The sequence below is a fragment of the Lithobates pipiens genome, unplaced genomic scaffold, assembly GCF_037356315.1.
Source record: "Lithobates pipiens isolate NorthernLeopardFrog02 unplaced genomic scaffold, aLitPip1_a1.2 Scaffold_16, whole genome shotgun sequence".
Taxonomy (NCBI): domain Eukaryota; kingdom Metazoa; phylum Chordata; class Amphibia; order Anura; family Ranidae; genus Lithobates; species Lithobates pipiens.
The window spans coordinates 105,814,456-105,838,605 of record NW_027507748.1 but is presented as its reverse complement, the minus strand read 5'-3'; the positions used below and the strand labels follow the sequence as shown (position 1 = coordinate 105,838,605).

Genomic DNA, 24,150 nt, shown 5'->3' with positions numbered 1-24,150 from the left:
TTTATTGGCTGGCATAGTGTGGCTCTGATTGGTGAGCTTCCCTATTCCTAGTTAATGACTGGCTACATCTCCAATCCCTATACATAAATGCATAAATCAGCCCCCTTTAATGCAAATGCTTGTGACTATTCTGAGCAGGAGCTTAACTGAATTTTCTCAGGAAGTTAAGTATTGATTATGGGTTGGCTTCCTTTCATTGCATATCCCAGCATGGTATCCTTTGAAGTGGGTATGTGTAAAACAATGAGGTTTGGATTCCATTGTTTGTATAAACAAGCCTAAGCACCGACTTGTCTTGTCTACCAGAGATTTCTGTGAAGATAATATGTTCCACTCTACATAGATAAAAGCTAAAATAAATATGTTCATTAAATATAAATAAATGGATTGTAAATAAAATATAAATTAAATATATTCATTACATATAAATACATTTAATATAAATAAAATATATTAATAATTACAATATCCATTGGCAACAGCACTCACAGAAAGACCCACATAAAAAAAGGCAGAATTCTCCTTGCTCCTCATCTAGGATCTCCAGTCCACTCAAAAACCTGCACTGAGAGGAATGAAGGTATAGCAATAGGTGTCCCAAGTACTTGCACCCAATCTGCTAGTAGTACACCACCATCTGATTTTAGCAGGCAAATTTCCCTACCCCAGTTGCTAAACTGTAAAAAGAATTTCGGTCCCAGCCATCCACATGCTCACCTTCTGAATGCTAGCTTGAATGGCAGCTTAGCCAAATTGCTAGCACTGCAACTAATGCCTTTTCAGCTGGTAGACTCTGCCCCCTTTCCTGAATTTGTGTAATGTGCTGTACCTCAGTTACAGTTTCCAAAACGGCCTTTCTTTTAATGGAAGGCCATAGTAGCTTTCTACCGGCATGTGGAATGCAATGTTTTTGTCTTGTTGGACAGGACGGTCAGCAGTAAGGTGTATATTACTCATGGTCTAGATGGCATGGGCAGGGATGTTACCTTTCCTTCATGGTGCACTGGGTAACTCTGCTGGCAGCTGGGAAGGATGCAGGACAGGGTTCAGTATTGTTGGAGCTTGTTCCGCCACCACGCCTCCAAAATGCTAGCAGTGATTCTGCCACAGCTCTCTCCTCCACCCCCTCCTCCTCTTCTTCCTCTATAGCCTTTCCTGACGATTTGTTCTCTGGGGTGCTCCATAAGGGTTCAACGGGCTGCGCAAGCACTCAGGCAAAAAGATGCCATGCGGTGCATGAGTTACATAGTTAAGTCCAGCAAGTCCAAGTGTGTGTGTGATTATGTCAGTATTACATTGTATATATATGTTGCGGTCGTTCAGGTGCTTATCTAATAGTTTCTTGAAACTATTAATGCCCCCAGCTGAGACCACCGCCTGTGGAAGGGAATTCCACATCCTTCCGCTCTTACAGTAAAGAACCCTCTACGTAGTTTAAGGTTAAACTACTGCTTAAGGGACAGGAGCCACACTGGGGAAGAGATTCTGTCAGCTCTGCAGGGGTAGGGTCAGAGGTGGTTGATGCCACGCCAGCTTCAGCCAGGAATGGTTGTATGCGAAAATGGCACAAACCTTCTCTGCGCCCTCCGACAGGGACCCTTGACCCATGTTCCATATTTGGCACACATGCCGAATTTGGTGGTGCAGTGGTTCTTGAGCAGGTACCAGGCTTACAACATCTCCTGAGGCAGGCCTGAAAAGTCTGTGTTCATTTCCAACAGTCATACAATGCCAGTGTTCGGCTGGCTGACATTGAAAGGGAATGCCACCTGCCCACCAACCGTCTCATTTGTGACATGTTCACCAGGTGGAAGTCAATGTTGGCAATGCTGCAGTGGCTGTACACACAGCAGAGGGCCATCAATGAGTACCTGTGTGAGTAAGGCACCAGGACAGGGTCAAGGGAGCTTGGCTTCTTTTTGCCACGCCAGTAGCTACTGATCAAGGATGCATGCACTGTCCTGTCACCATTTGATGAGGCTACGAGGATGGTGAGCAGCAACAATGTATGCATCTGGGATACTGTCCCTCTTGTCTTCCTGTTGGAGCACATGCTTCATGGAATAATGGACAGGGCACTTGAGGCAGAACAGAGGGCCCCTTTATCCAGATAGTATTCCTGCGGGCCCGCCAAACACACAGGAAGAAGAGGAGGAGGAGGATTGTGTCAGCGTGGACGTGGAGGATAACACTCAGCAGCAGTCTTCAAGGGATGATTTTCAGTCCCTAGATACCCAAGGAGTTGTATGTGGATGGGAGGAGGTTGTAACAGATCTTGTGATCCTTAGTGACCCAAAGGACTCAGAATCGAATACCTCTGAAAACTTTTACAGGCTTTGCAGAATCAGGGAGGCCATGCAGTGTAAGGACCCTAGGATTCGTGGTATCAAAGAGAGGGAATCATTACTGGCTGGAAACCCTTCTTGATCCACGTTACAAGGGTAAGGTTGCAGAACTCATCCCACCTTCGCAGAGGGAGCAGAGGACGAAACATCTTCAGGAAGCCTTGAAGAAAGGTTTGTGCAATGCATTTCCAGACCCTGTGAGGTTACAATTTCCTGGTGCTGGACAACATGTAGCTGAGGCTTCTGTCAGGTCACCTGAGGCCAGGTGACAGATGCACACCGTTGGGGTCAGGAGTGCACCTCAAAGGTAGTGGACCCTACTGCTGACTGCTGTGGATGGAAATCTAGGTGGTTAAGGAAGGTAGATCCTCTGGAACACTAACGCGGATCCCACGGGGCTAGAGCATAAGATTCCCCAGGGCGAGGAGTCTAAGAGCCAGCAGGTGTTCCCTAGAGCCTCTAGTGGTGGGGATAGACTGGGCTGCAACTAGCTCTAGGTCAAAACCCCCAGGGTCTCCCAGATCACGCCCACAGTAGGCTACAGGAGGACATTATTGATTGTTACACGCAGCTCGAATTTGCCGCAAACATCCCACAATGTTCGGTTTTCAACGAATGGGTGAACAGCCAATGTTTGAGTCAAACTCATGTTCATCCTGAACAGAAAGCTCATACCTACTGGCAATTATGCTGTTTAAAGACCTTCTTCTATGTGCACCCTACACTAAAAGCTAATTTTATTTGGGTTGGTTTCCAGTTTTGTTTTTCCCCTAACTTAAAACCTTTGTTAAGTTGGCCTTGCAGATGCCAGTGAGGAAAAAATTACTGTTGAAAAGAAAAATGATGTCATTAGACCCTGTGTATGCTCCTGCTGCTAGAGCAAACCAAAAGAAGTGTAATGGTACATTAAAAACTACATACAAGATCCAGGTTATGAGTGATGTAGACAGCTGTTTAAATGCAAAGATGATCAAATACATCTATTCCTGATTTTTCATATGCCTGACAACATTCCTAAATCAAATCCCAGCTTGAAAATATGTATGAATGCTCCAATTGAAAAACAAATTGAATTCCCTATGGAAATACTCCATGTATATGTTATTTCGGCCTAGTATGTTGCTTTTGGACATTTACCTTGTTAGCAAGTGTCTCCAGATTTTCATCACAATTTTGAGGTCTGATAGGTCCGAAAATTAAACCACTACCATTGTTCACACACTGAACGGTAGCCTGTGGAGTATTCGCTATAGGGACAATAGAAATGTTACAAATTTGACATTAGTTATGATGAACAGATAAGTGAAATATAGAGATGAATGTGTTTTGTGATAGATAGATAGATAGATAGATAGATAGATAGATAGATAGATAGATAGATAGATAGATAGATAGATAGATCAGTGGTGGTCAACTTTCTTGATACAGGGGATCTCTGACATCACCAAAAGGCCTCACATAAATTTGAGATTGTCAAAGACTGCAAACATGCTATAGGATTTGTTGGAGACTGGGAACATGATTCAGGGAACAGAGGGCCACACAATACGTGTCAGGGGCCACAATAAATAAACTAGATCATATGAGTTGTCCATCTCACACATGATATAATATTTTTTTTTTTAAAGAACAGGAGTGCTTTATTGTCAAACAATTATAGACAGAACAATAGCTCAGAATACAGTTGTTCTACATACATCGAGACCGGAACATAGTACGGTACAGTACACATTTACAAGTATTCAAACAGTTGAGTTATGGAGAGTAACAACCTGTCTAACTAGACGTCCATGGGAGCCAAACCTTATCAAATTTCCACGGACATCCTCGATTGAGGTATGTTAACTTATATAACGGCAACACATTGTTCACGCTTTTTTCCCATGAAACTACACTAGGCGGAGTAGAGGAGATCCATCTACATAAGATCTCTTTTTTAGCGTAAAAAAGGAGATATGAGATCAGCAGCTTAGTATGATGTGTCCTTTGTTCGTTCTCATGAATACCCAACAATGCTAATGCAGGAGTCCTGGGGACATCCAGGTTGAGCCGGATATTTAAGTGGTCAAAAATCCCCAACCAAAATCTATCTAGCTTACGGCATTCCCAGAACCACAATAAATAAACTAGATCATATGAGTTGTCCATCTCACACATGATATAATATTTACACTGTATATATTTATGCTTTCATTTTGAACGCCCTTTGGTGACTTAAATTTTAACTTGCTTAGATCTTTCTGAGAAGCCACCAGAAATCAAAGTTCCACTTAACTACCCAAAACATTACAATTCCAAATGATAGGGCCACACCCCAATAGATAATTCCAATACTTTATTGCAATATAGGGAAGTAGAACCTGCAAAAGGGAAAATTGTGGCATGACCTTGTGGTGAAACAAAAACTACTGAGTGCTTGCCATTGTTATTTAATAATCAGCTAAACTTCTTATCATCCCAGGAGTGGAACAAATTTTCCTCTATTTTTGAGGCTTTCAATGGAGCTCAGTGTGTAAAGTAACATTTTATGCAGTGCTCAAAAATTCATGCAAATTCATATATATATATATATATATATATACAATCTAATATATAATGTGAAAAAAACACAAAATAAAACAGTAAAATAGTGATGTGAAATTCCCATCCAAACTAAAGTCCGAGTTCCATCATATAGAGGTTTTTAAACCATGAACACAACAATTCAGTGAGAAAAACTATATAGACAGAAGGGGGATTCCACGTGCCATCAGTGTTGGAGTGAAGACACAGACAATGAAACCACCACCGGTTAGTAAGGAGGTTTACCGAAGTAAGAAGACTCAAATGGGCATATGCTCAATAAGTCAACAAGGCATGTTGTGTAAACACCAATATATGGGACATCTGGGCTCCAGATCAGGATGGAAGATGGTCCAATTGGTCAGAAAATATCACAGAGAAGCAGTCCTCAGAAGCGGCCAACTTGTCAGACCAAAGCCTTATGGAGGCAGGGGGAAGGAGCTGACTCTCTGGCTAGCACACAGTGAGATATTCTCCTCCCAGCCGGCTGTGTGCTAGCCAGAGAATCAGTCAGCTCTTCCTACTGCACCCACTATGCCTTGCAATCCACCATATACAGAAGGATGTCAGCTATTCCTGGCCCTGAGGTTCTCATTAGACCGAAGGAGGCCTGAGACTTTGTTACAGTATTATTGGGAAAAATGTAAATGCGCCTCCGAATAACCCCTAGCTCCTCAGGAAAAGTCCTCTCTTGCATTCACAAACCCAATTCCCATACCCAAAGCATATGTTTTTTCCCCACTTATCAAATGTAAAAAATTTAGTGGTTTTACTGAACACTATATATACACCAAAGTATACAGCTACCCCTTGCTGTATTATCTCTCATTGCATCCTCAAATGTTTTGTTATTTTATGTGGTTCTGAACTGCCTTTTCTTGTTCTGATGAAACTTTCAACTAAATAAAGGATGTTTAAAAAAATAATCAGCTAAATAGGTATAAGAACTGATGTCCACTGAAAACAAAATAAAAAATAAAGCAATACTTGCCATTTACAGATGTATTGTCACAAACTTGTTTGGAATAGCCATACATGCCAACCAGGATGTTTGAAAAATTATAACATTTACTGCTGTTATCACAAATTTCACGGGATGGGCAAAAGTTTTCTGAAAAAGAAAAGTGCATTGAAATTACCATTCTTAGATAAAGGGGCCTCTTTAAGAGTAATATTTAGCAGTTTTGTGTATATATATATATATATATATATATATATATATATATATATATATATATATATATATGTATATATATATATATATATGTATATATATATATATATATTTTTTTTTTTTTTTTATACAAATAAAAATGTAAAAACATTTTTTCTTTACAGGGGTCCATTTAACATTCAGCAGTTTGGCCACTGCTTTAAAAACAGAAAAAAGCAGTGATGTAATTTGTAGATGTGCTTAGCATTCTGCCAGGTATGGGACTCCGAAGATGGCAGATTACTAAAAACATGTAATCAAATAAATGGAACTTAAAAAAAAGTCATGTCAAAGTCATATGATCATATTTTTTCCAATCACAGCAGAATTCGGTTTTCTGCGTCAGGCTGCATTTAAAAAAGGGCAGGCTATGATATGCAGCACTACTGCAAAGTATAACATAGAGTAAATAGCAATATCTGCTCTCTATTATAAATTACCCCCGTAGTGTAAATATGATATGTTGTACCAATGTAGCACCCTCCTAGGTAGGTGCTAGAAGAGAGTATGGTTTTTGATCTTTCTGCTTACCAGGAAGATGGTTAGGTAAAATTTGTTAGAGTGCTCTCTGCTTACCAGGTAGCAGGATCTATTGGTATATGCTCATTGTACTCAGGTGCAGCTCAGCTTGTTCTGACTGTCCCCCACTGGTCCAATAGGGAGGCATATCGGACAGTGGGAGGGTACCTGACAAGTGAGTGCACAGGCTTTGTTACAGCTCTCACAATGGGCAGAGGAAAAGTGCTGCATTGTATGTTGGGATACTGTATATAAAGCTAGAGTACATGTGCTCAGTTAGCCAAACCGGGGAACAGAGTCCAGGCGGTAGGGGGTGGCCGCCCTCTCCTCCAGACAGGAGGCCGTGCGACCCTGCACGATTGACCCAGGGGCATGGAGTGAGAAAAGCTGAACTCAGAGGCCATGCAGAGCTGACTGGTAGGGAGACACCAGGAAGGATCTGATTCTGCCTACTGTGAGTATAGATCTGTGTCTTTGGGGCCTGTCAAGTGAGGCCCGCCCCCCTTCAGTTAAAAGAGTCAGTGGGCGGGTGTCAGTAAAGGGGATGTAAGAGAGTATCCTGAAGACAAAGTAGTGTATCAAGTCTGCTGCTAGTGAGAGCAAGAAGACTTACCTACTCCATACATGTGACTGTATGGTTAAATCAGTGTGACTGCTTCTGCTAATAATCTGGAGAAATCAAGTGAGAGTTTTCCTTATCCTTTGTGAATAGTTCCAGTTGGAGTATCCTTCTCCCATCCAAGATCCAAAATAAAATACAAAAACACAAATACCCTGGACTGGTCATTGAGTAACGAACAACCGGGAGTAATGATTGGGCATGTGGGAACACCTAGCAAACAAGCGGGAATCCCTAGCAACCAAGTGGGAAACCCTCAGCAACCAAAGTGGGAACCCTCAGCAACCAAGTGGGAACCCTCAACAACCAAGTGGGAACTATTAGCATCCAGCTGTAGGTAACCAGAGAAAGGACTATGAAGTCAACACTTAGCAAGTCCTATAGGGACAGTGCTACATATACGAATATTTTGTATTTCCATATGCAGACAAAATGTAAAGCTTCTCAGTGAACTAAGCAGGGAACCCAGGGGAGTCATCTCTCGTGTACCCTTAAACCTGTTTGTAGGAGGAATTCTCCCTCATTCTTCAGTTGGAGGTTAGCATGTGAAGAGACCAGGATCAGGAGATTCTGAGCCCAACAAGAACTGACTGCACAAAGGGTTGGGGCATTAAAGAAAGTAATTTGAAATAATACATAAAAATAGAAATAGACTATTTTTTTTAACTAAATCTGATAATATGCTCTAACCAGGAAACTGAACATGGTAGGGAATAATAAATGTTTACTTCCATAGGCTAAAGAATGAGAGTGCCCCCAGCCTTATTGGTGTTATCAATGCTGGGAAGTCTAGGAAGCACACTTTCTGGGTTTACCTGTGATATCACTTAGGTCTAATACCATACTAGGTATTATTATAATAATAATAATATAATTATTACAGTGTTACATCAAAGAAGTCTATTTCTATGCCCAATAACGCCATAAAATTCTAAAACTGCAAAAGGAACCCCACAATTCCCTCCATCCACAAAACTTTAAAAAATTTAATTAAGTGAAAAAGCAAATATTTTTTTTCATATTTAATAGTCTACCATTAAAGTGTATGTCAAGCAAAAAAAAATTTTTTTATAGTTTAGGGTAGAGTGGGGAAGAATTAGAATTACTGGTAGTTTTTAACTTCCACCTGGGACTCCATTAAAGAGCTTTACCCTTACTCTGATAATGATTACACCGACAGCAATAAAAACCTCATGAGGTTCTGGTTTTCCCCTTTTGCATTTGTTGCTTTTGTAGAGTTCCCCTCACTTCCTGTCTGGTGAAACATTGTTCGGGTAGGGGACGGTACAGTAAATATGTACAGTAAATGTTTCTAACAGAGCCACGGAAAGCAGTAAAAATGTCTGGGGTTCTAATTCTTCCAACGCTTTAAAAATCTAAGAACAATTTTTGTTTGGACATGCACTTTAAATCTGTACGTCTTTAAATGTGAACAAAAATCTTTTTAGGTAGCCATTCCTAAAATGAACATGTTTTTTTTTCAGCATGGTTTTCACTTACATTCTCTTTTAAAAACTCAAAGTATAATAAACATGGGATATACATTCTGTAGATATACCTATTGTGCAGAGCTCCCCTGTGAAGTTTTCTGGGCAGCGGCAATGATTATTGATACATATTCCTCCATTTTTACATTCCAGAAGGCAGGGAGGTGGAGGCGATGGATCAGTTGGTTCTATAAAAACATAACCATGTTTAGTGAATAAAGAAAGACATCATATGCTAGAGAACCCATTGTGTGAATACAGTATAACGTTGCAGCTTTTTTTTTTAATTAACATTTTCAGCTGATTTACATCTATGTGTTTCAACAATGGAAATGCACATTACATGCATTGACGCATTGTGGTGCCTTTCATTTTGGATAGCGTCCCCAATGAACTAAGTGCACATGTGTTACAACACATTGCATAATATGTCATCACTGTGGCAAAAATATGGCGAACTGTACAAAAATTGGGATGTTTTTGTTCGTTGGAAGCTCTACTCCCTGCTTTTTAGCTAGCAGGAGAGGAGCAGCTGCAGTCTCACTGTGATTTGCTGCTTCTGTGTGTGTGTCCACAAAAGACTTCTACGTACATATAACCAGTGTTATTTCTTCCTCCATCCACCAGAGGGCACCTGGGAACACGGAGTACAAGAGAGAGAGGAAAATCATGGAGGATTGTTGTAAGTGTAGTTCACAAGAGAGACTGAGCTATTATCACAGGATGGCTAGAAAACTACAATTCACAAGAGAAAGACTGGATTCAGGCTGGGTCATCTGTCCTGGAATCGCAGCTAATTGCTCTGTGTGTGGCTACATACAATCATTCATTTAAATAGGCTGACCTGCAAATGTTAATCACATAAACCTGTCATTCGAGTCCAGGCTCTGGATTGAGTCCGACTTTACATTTAGGTTCCATCCAGATGACTTACAGTCGATCTGGTTGAAACCCATCGACCAGCTGTCTTTTTTAGCTCAGTTCTCACTCCTAGGCCCCCTTCACACAGCCGGTGTGTTGTCTGGATTCCTGTGGCAAGAAGCGGCATATTCTTGCTGCAGGAATGATGGGGTTATGTGATTAGCTCACCCTATTTAAACTAATGGCGGGCTCTGCGTGCAGCTACATGCGATCAACAGCAACCGCTTTCAGCCCAACATTAGTTTAAATGGGCAAAGCAACCAATGCTAATAACATAATCTGATTCTTGCTACAGGAATCTGGTAGCTGCAACAAACCGGCTGTGTGAAAAGGGGCCTTAGAAGCAGTGGGGGACCAATGCAGCATCAGACCAATTCTGTAAGTACCTAGGTGAGTATAATTCTTTTTCCACAACCCCATACTTCTTTTTTAAAGCTAATATATTTTGGTAATTGGAGGAACAAGTTGACCACCCTGATGATAAAGGACCATTGTGTGTGTTATGATCATAGTCTTACTACTCCTTGCAGAACTTTTTATTACTTGTTCTTTGTGTATGCATCAGTGACTGTCAGAGCTTTGGTCCTACTTCTCCTTTAAAGAGTTGTCAAGTGAGACAGACAATGATAAACTGAAGTTGTCCAGAACTCAAGCTCAATTAAGAAACACTAAAAAGCTAAGCTAGGTCTCAAAAAACAGTTTCAACAGCTAATACATTAACAGGAGAAACAAATTAATCAAGTATAACAGCTATTTCTTCTGTAATCAAGATGACATATGAATTTTGCTCAGCTTGGCTCCATCTACATTCATATTACATTTTAAGACCACTTCTCAGCCGACTTATACATATGCATCCTTTTTGTGAAGTAGTGATATCATGATCCCAGTGTCATTTTGTTCAGCCGGCTATTCTGCCATGCGGCTCTCCACTATCCGGATGCCCACCTTTACCAAGCTCTCCTGTTCCACCAGGGAGCCTGGTACTAATGTGACCAGTCAAATCGGATGCACTTGACAGTCATTGATCTCATTTTGATCTGGTGCTTTGGAGGGCAGAGGACCTGTCACAGCCCATGCCTGTCCATTCCTTGTGAGAACAATAAAGTTAAAAAATAAATAAAGACACAGTGTAAAAATTTTTTTTAAAGCACCCCTGTCCCCCATGCTTAAATGCAAATGCGAACAGCAAGTAGGTCATGCACGTATATGTAAATGGTGAAAGCACCAAACATGTGAAATATTGCCACAAACAGAGCAAAAACAATAATTCTAGCACCAGACTCCCTGTGGAACGCTAAACTGATAACCTAAAAAGGCTATTAAAGCACCCTATGGATAATTTACTGTACCGTAGTTTGTTCAATTCCACGGACATGCACAATTTTTAAAGGAGTTGTAAAGGCAGGAGATTTTTTATCTCAATGCATTCTATGCATTAGGATAAAAAGCCTTCTGTGTGCAGCAGCCCCTCTTAGCCCCCATAATACACACCTGAGCCCCATCTCTATCCAGCAATGTCCACGAGTCCCTCGGCCACCCGGGACTCTCCCTCTTGATTGGCCGAGACACAGCAGCGGTGCAATTGGCTCCCGCTGCCGTCAAAGCCAATTAGCCAATCAGGAGAGAGAGGGGGTGGGGTCAAACTGCAGCTCTGTGTCTGAATGGACACACAGAGCTGCAGGTCAGGTCAGGTGTCCCCATAGCAAGCGCAGACTGTGGAAGCACTCGACAGGGGGAGGGGCCAGGAGCAGCGAAGAGGGACTCGAGAAGAGGAGGATTCCGGCTGCCGTGTGCAAATCCACTCCACAGAGCAGGTAAGTATGACATATTGGTTATTTTAAAGAAAAAAAAAAAGACTTTACAATCACTTCAAGCGTGACATGTTAGTTATCTATCTACTTGGCATAACATCATATTTTATATCCCCCCCCCCCCCCCCCCAAAATAATTAGTATTATGTTGTGTTCATTAAATTGTATTTTTTTTTCTGAAATTTGTGTTTGTTAAACTGGTGCACAAATATCATGTGACATGAAAAAATGTAACAACCACTATTTTATTTTATGGGGCCTTTGCTTTCAGAAAATATGTAATGTTTGGGGGTTCTAAGTAATTTTCTAGTAAATAAAAATGCATATTTTTACATGTATGTGAGAAGTGTCAGAATTTACTTGATCAGCCAGTGGTTAACTCTACCTTACTTTTATTGATCAAAAGACAAATGCATTTTTCTATCACAGTCCAGCGCTTCCTCAATTTGAATGTAAAGGGTACATTGGCCGGGTGTAATATGTGTTTCATCCTGCTTTCTGGAAGTCCTATATAGTAGTTTTAAAATTACTGTTCCCATAATTCTCTTTGCTCTTTCCTAATAGTTGGGCCTTTTATGTAGGTGTCAAGTGTTGACTTAGACAAAAGCAGATGTTGCCAAACTGAAAAAAAACAGGAGCAATGAACAGTGCCATTGCAGGACGGAATTAGGGAGTTGAATAGGTGTGCTAATCAATGCTTTGAAGGATTATCATCAATTAACTGCAGACGGTGCAAAATAACACTGTAGTCATGTGATGTGGACACAAACAAGGACCATTTAGTATTTAAAAGAAGTGCAGAAGTGTGGTCAGTGCATCACAGGATGTGCGGTAGAAATGTTTTTTTTTCCAGTAGGAACTGACATTAGATTGGAAAGCTGAAATAAAGAATTTGTTTTATGGGCTTTGCATACAGGGCCTTCTTTAATATTGATTGGACCCTGGGCAAAACTTTTCTTGGTGCCCCCCTCCCCCCCATGCAGTTTCACTCTCCACCTGCTCTGAGACATACAATAAATAGCAGCTAGACTCAAATTCAGTTTACTGAATCAGATCAGGCACCCATTGCGATTAGTTGCCAGTGGTTACAGTGTATCATTACCGCTCACTGACTGGTTGCCAAAGGTATGGCACACATTATGGCTCACTGATTAGTTGCTAGAGGTACAGCACATGATTTCTGCTTGTTGATTGGTTGCTAGAGATTACTGTGGGGCATGATATACATATCAATGCCACCGGCCGCTGCAATTTACATATGAATGTTACCACGATTTACATATGAATTTCTGTAATTTACATGTATACACAGGATCTGCATGTGAGTCATCTGTACACCACAATAGGGCAGAGCTGGGCAGCATTAGTAGCAACACTTCACACTGAGATATTGGGATACAGCACAGGACTAAAACCTCAAGGGACAAGGGAATTTAAACCAGGATAGTTGGCAAGTATGAGGCAGCTGCTTTGGGCCCCACAACAATGACAGGGCCCAGGGCAGCTGCCCCTTTTGCCCTGCCTTAAAAACGGCCCTGTTTGCATAGGTTGCTCTTTTAAACATAACATTTTAAACATTATTGAAAAGCTGGCTGACAATGAAAATGCAACAAAATCAAAAAGCAGTGCAGAGAAAAAAATGTAACGTTGTCCAAGAAATCAGACAATTGATATCAGCTAATGATACCTACCAATGTTTGATCAAGAAGTAAAATAATTACATTTTCAAGCTAGGCAACCAGATAAAGGAAGCGGGAGAAAACATTGTTAACCAGAAGAAAGCAAATAGTCACATGCTCCAAACTAGTTTACAATGCTGAAACAAAGATCAGTCCCCTGCATAAACAGCTACAACATGGCAAGGCCAAATTTGAAAAGTTGATAATGCAGAAAAATAAAGAGAAAAATAAAGAGAAGCAGAACATCAATGATCTAATTCTTTAAATAAAAACATTTTACAGGCTCCATCAAAGAATGCTGCATTGACTTCACCATCTAAGGAAAGTCAATAAAAAAGTAACAGACCAAACAATAATATTACAGAAACAAGGAAAGGAATTGATGGCAAGCATCAATGCTCTAAGAACAGGCAGCTAAAAAAATCACAGACTCTGATTTAGATAATGATATGACCCAGTGGCGGCTGGTGCTCAAAATTTTTGGGGGGGGGGGTGCAAACAAACAGAAAAATTCTGAAAAAAAAAACATCAATCGCAGCCACTGTGCCATCAATTGTCGCCACTGTAACATTAAACGCAGCTACTGTGCCATCAAACGCAGCCACTGTGCCCATCAATTGCCACCACTTTACCATCAAACACAACCACTGTGCCATCAAACGCAGCACTGTACCCATCAATTTCCTCCACTGTGTCATCAAATTCAACCACTGTGCCCATCAAATGCAGCCACTGTGCCCATCAGACGCAGTCACTGTGCCCATCAGACGCAGCCACTGTGCCCATCAGACGCAGCCACTGTGCCATATCAAATGCTCCCAATGTGCCATCAAATGCTGCCACTGTGCCCCATCAAATACAGCTACTGTGCCCATCTTATGCAGCCACTGTGCCTCATCAAATGCAGCCTCACTGTGCCCCATCAAATGCAGCCTCACTGTGCCCATCAAATGCAGCCTCACTGTGCCCCCTTAAATGAAGCCTCACCAGTGGCGTACTAAGTGGGGTGCGCAACTGAAGAGGAGACAGCGCCATGGGTTAGACAGTTGCGCGGTGACAGACCACACAGAGAGAGCCCGAGGCACTGGCAGTGGCATTGCAGGGGGGAGGAGCGAGCAGCACCTGTCGGCTCAGTGATCCGGGACCCAGCGCAACAATCCCCTTCTCCAGAGGTCCAGAGGTGCAGGGTGCTGTGTAATATAAAGGGGTCCAGAGGTGCAGGGTGCTGTGTAATGTAAAGGGGTCCAGAGGTGCAGGGTGCTGTGTAATGTAAAGGGGTCCAGAGGTGCGGGGTGCTGTGTAATTTAAAGGGGTCCAGAGGTGCAGTTGTGGAGAGGGGGGGGTACACAGTAGTGACAAAAAGATATTGAAGGATGCAAAGGTATGCAGGGGGCACATTGGGGAGTTTTTACATTTTAAGGTGGGGGGGTGCCAGATATAGGATCCACCCCGGGTGCCAAATGCTCACCTTACACCCATAACCATTCCCTTTATACTTTTCTACTAGGTCCTCCCTACCCCAATGGTGGGCCATCTCCTAAAGACAGTAATATCTTTACACCATTGATGGACTTACATTGATAAATTATAAAAAAAAAATATAAAGAAAGTCTGATTATGAAAAAAAAAATACTCAAATCCATGGAGAAAAACATTATTAAATCCCTCTGTGTTAAAAATTTAAAATGAGGGATTGAAGAGAAATGCAAAAACAGAGGAAGAGAAATTAGAAGTAAAATTGGATAAAATCAAGCTCTACCAAGATGCATATTAACCATTTGACCTCTGGAAGATTTACCCCCCCTTCATAATCAGGCCATCTTTGTGATGCGGCGCTGCATTTCTTTAACTGACAATTGCGCAGTCATGCGAGCCTGTACCCAAATAAAATTTCTGTCACTTTTTTTTACGACAAATAGAGCTTTCTTTTGGGGGTATTTGATCACCACTACGTTTTTTATTTTTTGTGTTAGTTCACCAAAGCCCCCCAACAGGGGCTCCTAAAAAAAAATTGTAAAAGAAATAATATTGTAAAAAATAATACAAAAAATGTAATAATATAAATAAAATAAAAAAACTACTAACACTGTCCACTGCTCGACTGACTGAGATCATCCACTGTCCTACTGACACATCCACTGCTCTACCAAAACCGTCCACTGTTTACAAACATATATATATATATATATATATATATATATATATATATATATATATATATATATATATATATATATATATATATATATATATATATACACACAATGAACTACAAGGGCAATAGTGAGTGAGCGTTTTCGTTGTTCATTGATCTTCTTAAACTTCAGTAACTGCCTGCCCATATAGCCTTTAAGCCCAAAAGCAGTTCTTACATGCGATGGCTGCATTTGTTTTCCTTTTTTCTTTCTTCTATTTTCATCTGGTAATCCAGCCAGGAACTATGTTGTTTTTCACAGCACAAACGCTCTAGCAGAACACATCACCTTACATGGATGAAACAAACCACTTAACACTGGCAGGGGTGATTGAAATGATCAGCTTTTTTTTATTCATGCAAAACCTTCACCCCAAAAGGAAAAAAAAATGTTTGCTGTAACTTTTTATAAAGTATGAGCTGGAGTTTGGCTTCAATTTCTTAAGCCGGCCATAGACGGTGCAATTTTCTCTCCTGCTGAACGGCCGAGATTTGAACTGGCTATGGCCGACTTTAGTGGTTTTAAATCTGCTAATACATTTAACAATGCCCCCCCCACCACAAACACACACCACCCCACCCCCCCCCCCCAGTCTGAAAATGCTGCTGTCTGCTGTGTTCTCCCTGAATATCTCATATGTTGTACATATTTTATAAGTAGGCAGACTTAAGAGTTTCTATTTAATAAAACTGTCACCATGCTTCGTTGAAGGTTCTAGGAACGTGCCTTGTTGTGGTATGAAAAGGCTCTTCTACACCTAAACATATTTTGCTAATGGAAAATGAATAATAACGCCACATACCTTTATAAAACTCCTGAATTAAAAACGTGGTCAGAATTGTGATAGAAACAGCTATAAGAAAGCAAGCGATAACCTTGAGAAAAATCTTCACATACGGGTGTTTTTCTAACATCCTGGAAAGATTGATGCATCAGACACAATCACATACATGCTTCTTTTGGTTCAGGTTAATATTTAAGCCAACAGCTTTGCTTATCTGACTATAATAATAAAAATAAAAGTATGGATTGAAGAGCTGAAGGTTTATTGCCCGGAAGAGAATAGCTAGTTATATATATAAGTGGGTATAGAAAATAATCACCCCCCCCCCCCCCCGATGAAGACGGACACAGTTTTTGTTTTATCCAGCTGCACTCACTCTATGTAACTCTCTGCACTCACTCTCTCTGTAACTTATAACATCCAAATGAAAGATATAACACCAACACGTCAGAAAAGAAAATAATCAATAACAGAATCATTGAGTTGGAAAAAGGATCACCCCCTCCTAAAAATGACTTGTAAACTCAATCAGGTGTAGCTAATGTTCTCAATGGCACACAAAACCATTTGATTTCCAACTGTGATCATCTGTGGTCATTTTGGTTAGCTCAGCATGAAAAGAGCTTTCTTGGAGCCCCTGGTAGTTCAACTGAAGCAAACAATCCAGTATGGGTGGCAAGGAACTGTCAAAAGATCTCCAGATAACGTTGTGGAGAGGCATAACTTTATCAATGCCTAGAAGCACAGTGAAGTCTACTATTGAAGAAGTTATTTGGTCCAACACAGACCTTCTCTGGATCAGGATGTCATTTCAAACTGGATAAAAGAGCCAGGAGGAAACTGGTTAGAGAGGCTACCAAGAGACCGTCTGAAACTCTGAAACAGTTGCAGGAATTTATGACAAATGGAGTGTACACACGATCGGAAATTCGACCAGCAAAAGACAGATGAGAGCTTTTGGTTGGAAAATGCTACCGTGTGTATGCTCCATCGGACTTTTGCTAGCCGAATTCCTGCCAGCAAAAGATTGAGAGCAGGTTCTCAATTTTTCAGTCGGAAAAAGTTTTGATCGGAAATTCCGGTCGTCTGTAGCAATTCCGACGCGCAAAATTCCTACACATGCTCGGAAACAATTCAACACATGCTCGGAAGCATTGAACTTCATTTTCTTGGCTCGTCATAGTGTTGTACGTCACTGCGTTCTTGCCGGTGGAAAGTTCAGTGAACTTTTGTGTGACCGTGTGTATGCAAGCCAAGCTTGAGTGGAATTCCATTGGAAAAACCATCCAAGATTTTTCCAACAGAAAATCTGCTTGTGTGTACGCTGCAAAAGAGTGGTCATTGTTTGTCATTATGTGACAACAATATCACAAATTCTCCACAAATGTGGCTTGTATGGGAGGGTTGCACCTTGAAGATTCTGAGGCCACATGGAAAAAGGTGTAATGGTCAGATAAGACTAAAATTGAATTATTTGGTCTCAATACCAAACTATGTGCCTGGCGGAAGCTTACCATCCAAATAACACCATTCCTACAGTAAAGCATGGAGGTGGTACTAACCTGTTATAGGGGTGTTTTTTGTAGCAGGGACTGGAGCACTTGTCAGGATAAAATGAAAAATGGATGGTGCAAAATACCATCAAATTCTTAAAGAAAATCTGCTGCCCTCTCCCAGAAAGTTGTCAATGGGAAGAAGGTTTTCCTTCCAACATGACAATGACCCAAAGCACACAGTAAAAAAATTACCACGCAGTGCTTAAATGAGAAAAAAGTGAATGTCCTTGCATGGCCTAGTCAGAGCCCAGACCTAAAGCCCATTGAAAATCTGTGGAATCACTTGAAGACTGCAGTCCACAAACGGTCACCATCAAATTTAACTGAACTTGAGCAGTTCTACAAAGAAGCAAATATTGCAAATCCAGGTATGCAATGTTAGTAGAGACCTAGAATGGCTCCTGCTCATGTTATCACTATGTTAGCTATAACACCGTGATCCAGGGTTGCCACTTTTTCTTCAAGCCAAGCCCCAACACTATAGGATTGTAACAGACCTGGGATACCTTTGCAAAACGCATAGTGCCCTCTCACCCTTCTGTCAGGCCCTGTTCCGAACCACATTCCTGTGTGAATGTGTCCAGGTGGAAGCCTGAAGGTGGTGTGCATCTGTTTAAAACTTTAATTGTCAGAGCCATAAAAAATGTTATAGACTATTTTCAAAAATACAAAATATATATTTTTTTATTTTTTGCAAATTTCATAGCCTGCAATAGCCCAAAAAACAAAACAAAAACAAAAAACAAAACAAAAAAAAACTGGCATTCTGCTCTGTAGTAGCTAATCAAAGTCTTTTGCATTTTCAAGGTGAAATCCCCCTTTAAAGAGGAACTCCAGCTGTCCAAAAAAAGGGACATTGCTATGGCGGCCACTCCAGCACTACTAGCATACCTCCCAACTTAACTGAGATGGGAATGAGGTACACCTATTAGCAAAATTATGTAGGTATAAAGCACGCCCCCTGCCAGGCCCCCCTTAAAGGAGAATTGTACAAAAACCACTACAATTCCTTTATATTGGCTTTTGGAATTAACAAATGCAGCATTTTAGAAATTAGGTGAAAGGTTTAGCACTGTAAAATACTTTTTGATAGATGAGTGGTGCATTTTATATGGAAATATATAGATCGGACAAAAATTAGGGTTAAAAGCTTGTTTTATCCACGGGGATATCCCCAAACCCCTAAGGCTTTCTTCACACTGTAAAACTGGTGCACCAAAGCCACCTGACCAGTCACATTTCTACACCATATACAGTGCAGGAGTGGCAGTTCTGCATTGCATTGTATGCTGGAACTCCAAGAGCCCACTTACATGCCAAAAGCACCCACTGCCAAAGGCATAAATAATTCTATCTTAAACGCCCCCCTCCTTCAACTAAATAAACCCTTGCACTGTGGGGGAATGGGGAAAAGGTGATTTTTTTTTTCAGTACAACACATAGCTGCTTACAGTATTTATGAAGTCTGGAAGTTCCTGAACTTTAACCATGTTTTATTGCTGAGTGCTATAAACCTCTGTAATTATTAGCAGCTTCAAAAAGCAGTTATTATTAGTGATTCATGATCTAAACAGGTTTGATTCAGAATATTAACCCAGAAATAGCTCAATACATTTTGAAGAGATCCTGTACAGTGGAGCCTGTACCCAGAAAACGAAAAGAAAGGGCTCAAGGATGGCAAATAATTACTATATTTATTGGTGTATAACACTCACTTTTTCACCCTGACAATCGGGTGCAAATAGAGTGTGTGTGTTATATGCCAATTTTAGCTGCTTCGGAGGGGTCAGTGAGGGGGGGGGGCGGGACGAGCGCCTTCAGATTACATACAGGAGAATCTTCTATTTACTTGGTGGCCTGTAATAGGAAGTCCCGTCTCCTGGGTCGCCATTGGACCACTGTTCTGTCTATCATAGGAGATCCCCACTGTATGTAATCTGTCGGCGCTGTAGGTTGCAGGCTGTAGGCTGCAGATGGGCATTGATGGCAACTGCATTAAAGGCAATAGTGAGGCTGCTGCATTGATGGCAATGGTAAGGCTGCTGCATTGATGTGGACTGATGAGGCTGCATTGATAGCAATAGGGGGGCTGCAGATGGGCACTGACCCTTAATTTGCTTCAAAATTCCTTATGTAAAATTTAAGTTGTTTTTTTCCTGAAACTTCCCTCTTAAAATAAATGTGTGTGTTATACATCTGTGCATGTTATACGCTGATAAATATGGTAGTTACCAGCATTGTCTGTAGACTCCCCGCAGCTGATGCTTTCCCCTTACTGACTTACCATGCCTTGTTTTACAAGCAGCCAAGTCCTGTAGATATTCCACATCCCAAAAAGACTTAATCAGTGACATCAGCACCAGGGGCTTCATAGCTAGTAATCCAGGACTGATTAATTTTTTATAAAAGTCAAACAGTCCACGGAGTCTGTGGACAGACGCGTTCTATGATCACTCAGTAATGAAACCTCCTGCAGCAGTGAATGCCCGTTCTGAAAGCACGCTGAATGCAGGGCAGCCCAACAACTCAATAGCATACTGGGCAAGTTCTGACCAGTGGTCTATTCTCATGACCCAGTAAGTCAGTGAATCGTCAGCTGGAAAGCTCTCCATCTCTGTTTTGGCCCCGAGGTAACTGTCCACTATGTGATGTAGACGCTACTGATGGGATGTGGAAGCTGACTAGGGATGGCCGAACGGTTCGCCCGGCGGTCGTTTCGCGGCAAATTTTGGCTGTTCGCGGTCCGCCCGATCGGCGGACTATTGCCGCTGTTCGCCCGGCGGACTTCCGTGTTTACTGTGTAAAAGAACTTTGACCTATGATGACACATCCATCATGTGGTACAGGACAGCCAATTGAGACATTACAGCACATGGACACTTGGACATTCCCCCTAACTTATAAATAGACCCGATCCGGCGGCCATTTTACATTCTTTCGTATGTCACTATAGGGAGAGGTTGCTGTGTGGAGCAAGGAGAGACTGCAGTGACCCAAATCGCTAGCTATTAGGTCCACAAAAGTTCTTTTAAAGACTGGTATGGTATAGGTGTTAGGTGTAGTTCAGGATATAGGTTTGAGGCACTGCTATTCAAGTCATTGTTGCAGCAGCCTGTCTTTTGTCAGTGTAGAGAGAGAGGGACAGGACGCTGTGTGCAGCAGGGACAGTCAGTTTAATCATTAGCTGTTACTATTAGGTCCACAAAAGTCCTTTTCAGGACTGCTATGGTAAAGTAGTACAGGATATAGTTTTGAGTGCTATTCAAGTTATTGTTGCAGCAGCCTGTGTTTTGTCAGTTTAAATAGGGACAGGCAGGAAGCTGTGTGTGGCAGTGAGGGACAGTCAGTTTAATCAGTAGCTGTTACTATTAAGTCCACAAAGGTTCTTTTCAGGACTGGTATGGTAATAGGCTTGTACACGTATAATATTCTTTCTTCCAAATATAGAAAGAATATTATACTTGACTGCTGCCCTTCTGCTGCAGTAGTCCTTTATGATCATAGGGACTGAGGTACAGTCTGCTAATCACAACCTACTAGTTCCACAAAGGTCCTTATGAGGACTGGTAAGGTATAGTGTACTACAGTATATAGGGTTGAGTGAGGTACAGTCTGCTAATCACAACCTACTAGTTTCACAAAGGTCCTTAAGGACTGGTATAGGTGTACTATTGGGTGTGCAGTATATAGTTGTGTAATACACGTATAAAATACTTGCACATACTTGACTTCCTCCTGGGGCTGCTTATTATGAGGGGCTCCCACCATCCCTGTGCTGTGCTGACTTCCTCCTGGGGCTGCTTATTATGAGGGGCTCCCACCATCCCTGTGCTGTGCTGACTTCCTCCTGGGGCTGTACCTCTGCTGTGCATATTATGAGGGGCTCCCACCATCCCTGTGCTATGCTCATTATGAGGGGCTCCCACCATCCCTGTGCTATGCTGACTTCCTCCTGGGGCTGCTTACAGTGCAGGTTTCAGTGCTGTATATCACGGTGCTGGTGTCAGTGCTTTATGTCACGCTGCTGATGTCAGTGCTCTCTATCACGGTGCTGGTGTCAGATCACTCTATCACGGTGCAGGTGCCATTGCTGTATGTCACGCTGCTGATGTCAGTGCTCTCTATCACGGTGCTGGTGTCAGTGCTGTATATCACGCTGCTGGTGTCAGTGCTTTATGTCACGCTGCTGATGTCAGTGCTCTCTATCACAGTGCTGGTGTCAGATCACTCTATCACGGAACAGGTGTCATTGCTGTATGTCACGCTGCTGATGTCAGTGCTCTCTTTCACGGTGCTGGTGTCAGTGCTTTATATCACGGTGCTGGTGTCAGTGCTTTATGTCACGCTGCTGATGTCAGTGCTCTCTATCACGGTGCTGGTGTCAGATCACTCTATCACGGTGCAGGTGTCATTGCTGCATGTCACGCTGCTGGTGATCATCTCCTGCACCCTCTTCTTTGCCTACCCTGACCTTCCCTCTCCTCCATTGCCTTCATGCGCTCCACAGACCTGAATTGTCCAAATTTCACATATAAAAAAAGAATGCTTGTAGTTGTCGATCCCAGATTCACCTCATACATGTGTTATGTCATTGGCCATGTGGTGGGACTATGTTTGCACAGCTAGTAATTATTTTGTGGCTGCAAATTTGACCTGTAGGTTTGCAAAGTTCGCCTCCCATTGAAGTCAATGGGGCCCGCTGCGAACGTTACGGTTCGCGAACTATCGGCCGCGTTCGCGGTCCGCGTTCGTGAAACGTCCCGTCGGAAGTTCGTCCATCACTAAAGCTGACAGCCCTGGGCAGCAGGACTAAAAAAAATCCGAAATGCCTCACTTAGATGGACGCCTTCTCCAACACTTTTCTCTTAATCAACAGAAAACTCAAAATGATGTTTTCCAGGACACTGAAACCTACTGGAGTCAGAGAAAATGTTCAATAAAATCCTCTTTTGCATGTCCTCAAGAGATGTTATCTTCTGCACTCCCTGTGGAGACGGGATGAGTTCTGAAACCTTCCCCTTAAAACTTTTTTTTTAAATGCAATTGTATTTTACTGACATGCAGAATATTTTCTACCTTCATCTTCATCATATATTTCTGGATGCTCCGAATGCTACTCCTCCATGCTTATACCAAAAACATAAATGCTGATACCAAAAACATAAAGGAAACCTGTGTGCATTTTGTTTTTAAATTAAATAAATCAGAGGTCAATTAACATTATACAGAAACGCCTCTTTAATCCTGCCTACTTTATGATCTCAAAATAATATGCCACTTAGCGGTCGCCCTTTTTCGCAGTTTTACTACTATAGGGTGGCAGCTGTGTGCCGAATCACGTGTATATATACCTGTTTCCAGACTTTCAGCTGCAGTGTGAAAATTTACAGCAAAAGCCGATCTGTGGGTGCCAGGCACTCAATGTTCTCCGGCACCCATCGATCGCCAGTAGACTACACAGATCGGGGATCTGCCTATGTAAACAAGGCAGCTCTCCATCCTGACAGGGGGAAGGGATGCATTCTGTGTTCCTACAAAGCACAGAATAAAATACATCTCTTCCCCTAGTAAAAGCACCTCACACAGTACACACATAAACACTGGCCAGAACCACATTTAACCCTTTAATCGCCCCTGATGTTTAACCCTTTCTCAGCCAGTATCATTAGTACAGTGACAGTGCATATTTTTAGCATTGATCACTGTATTAGTGCCACTGGTGCCCGCAAAGTGTCCGAAATGTTAGTTAGTGTTTGTTTGGCCACCGCAATATCACAGTCTTGCTATAAGTCGCTGATCACGGCCATTTTTATTATAATGAAAAATCCATAAACATATCCCATAGTTGGTAGCCGCTATAATGTTTGCGTAAACCAATAAATATATGCTTATTAGGATTATTTTTACCAAAAACATGTAGCAGAATACATATTGGCAAAAATGTATTAAGAAATTTGTTTAGTTTTTATTTATTGAATATGTTTTATATCAGAAATTAAAAATGATTTTTTTTTCAAATTTTTTTCTTTCTTTTGTTTATAGTGCAAACAATAAAAACCATAGAGGTGATCAAATACCACCAAAAGAAAGCTCTATTTGTGGGAAAAAAAATATAAAATTATTATTTGGGTACAGTGTTGCGCGACCACACAATTGTCAGTTAAAGTATCGCAGTGTCGTACAGTAAAACATTGCCTGGTCATGGAAGGGGTGGTAAATCTTCCGGAGGGGAAGTGGTTAAATCTACAGTTGTGCTGAAAAGTATGCCTCCCCTGGCTGCAGAAATAGTGACATTTTGGCATTGATATTGGAAATCTGATTGATCATGCCGCAAAACTGTTTTTTATTTTTAGATAGTGATGATATATGAAGCCATTTGTTATCATAGAGTTGTTTGGCTCCTTTATAAAACCTGATGATAACACAAATCCCCCAAATGACCCTGATGAAATGCCC

At 41.5% G+C, this 24,150-nt stretch overlaps 1 protein-coding gene across 4 annotated transcripts in view; it reads right to left on the bottom strand.

Annotated features, from left to right (window-relative positions):
• ADGRG7 (adhesion G protein-coupled receptor G7) overlaps positions 1-24,150 on the bottom strand; it is an 89,320-nt gene that overhangs the window by 44,130 nt on the left and 21,040 nt on the right. For 3 of the 4 annotated variants that reach the window (XM_077480209.1, XM_077480210.1, XM_077480212.1), the window contains exons 1-4: positions 16,157-16,310; positions 8,817-8,933; positions 5,899-6,018; positions 3,483-3,592 (exon numbers count right to left, since the gene is read on the bottom strand). In XM_077480209.1, the coding sequence (XP_077336335.1) occupies positions 3,483-3,592; positions 5,899-6,018; positions 8,817-8,933; positions 16,157-16,268 (459 nt within the window). In that variant the 5' untranslated portion in view covers positions 16,269-16,310. Of the gene's footprint in view, positions 1-3,482; positions 3,593-5,898; positions 6,019-8,816; positions 8,934-16,156; positions 16,311-24,150 lie in introns of those variants that run through there. The other variant, XM_077480211.1, reaches the window with a different exon arrangement.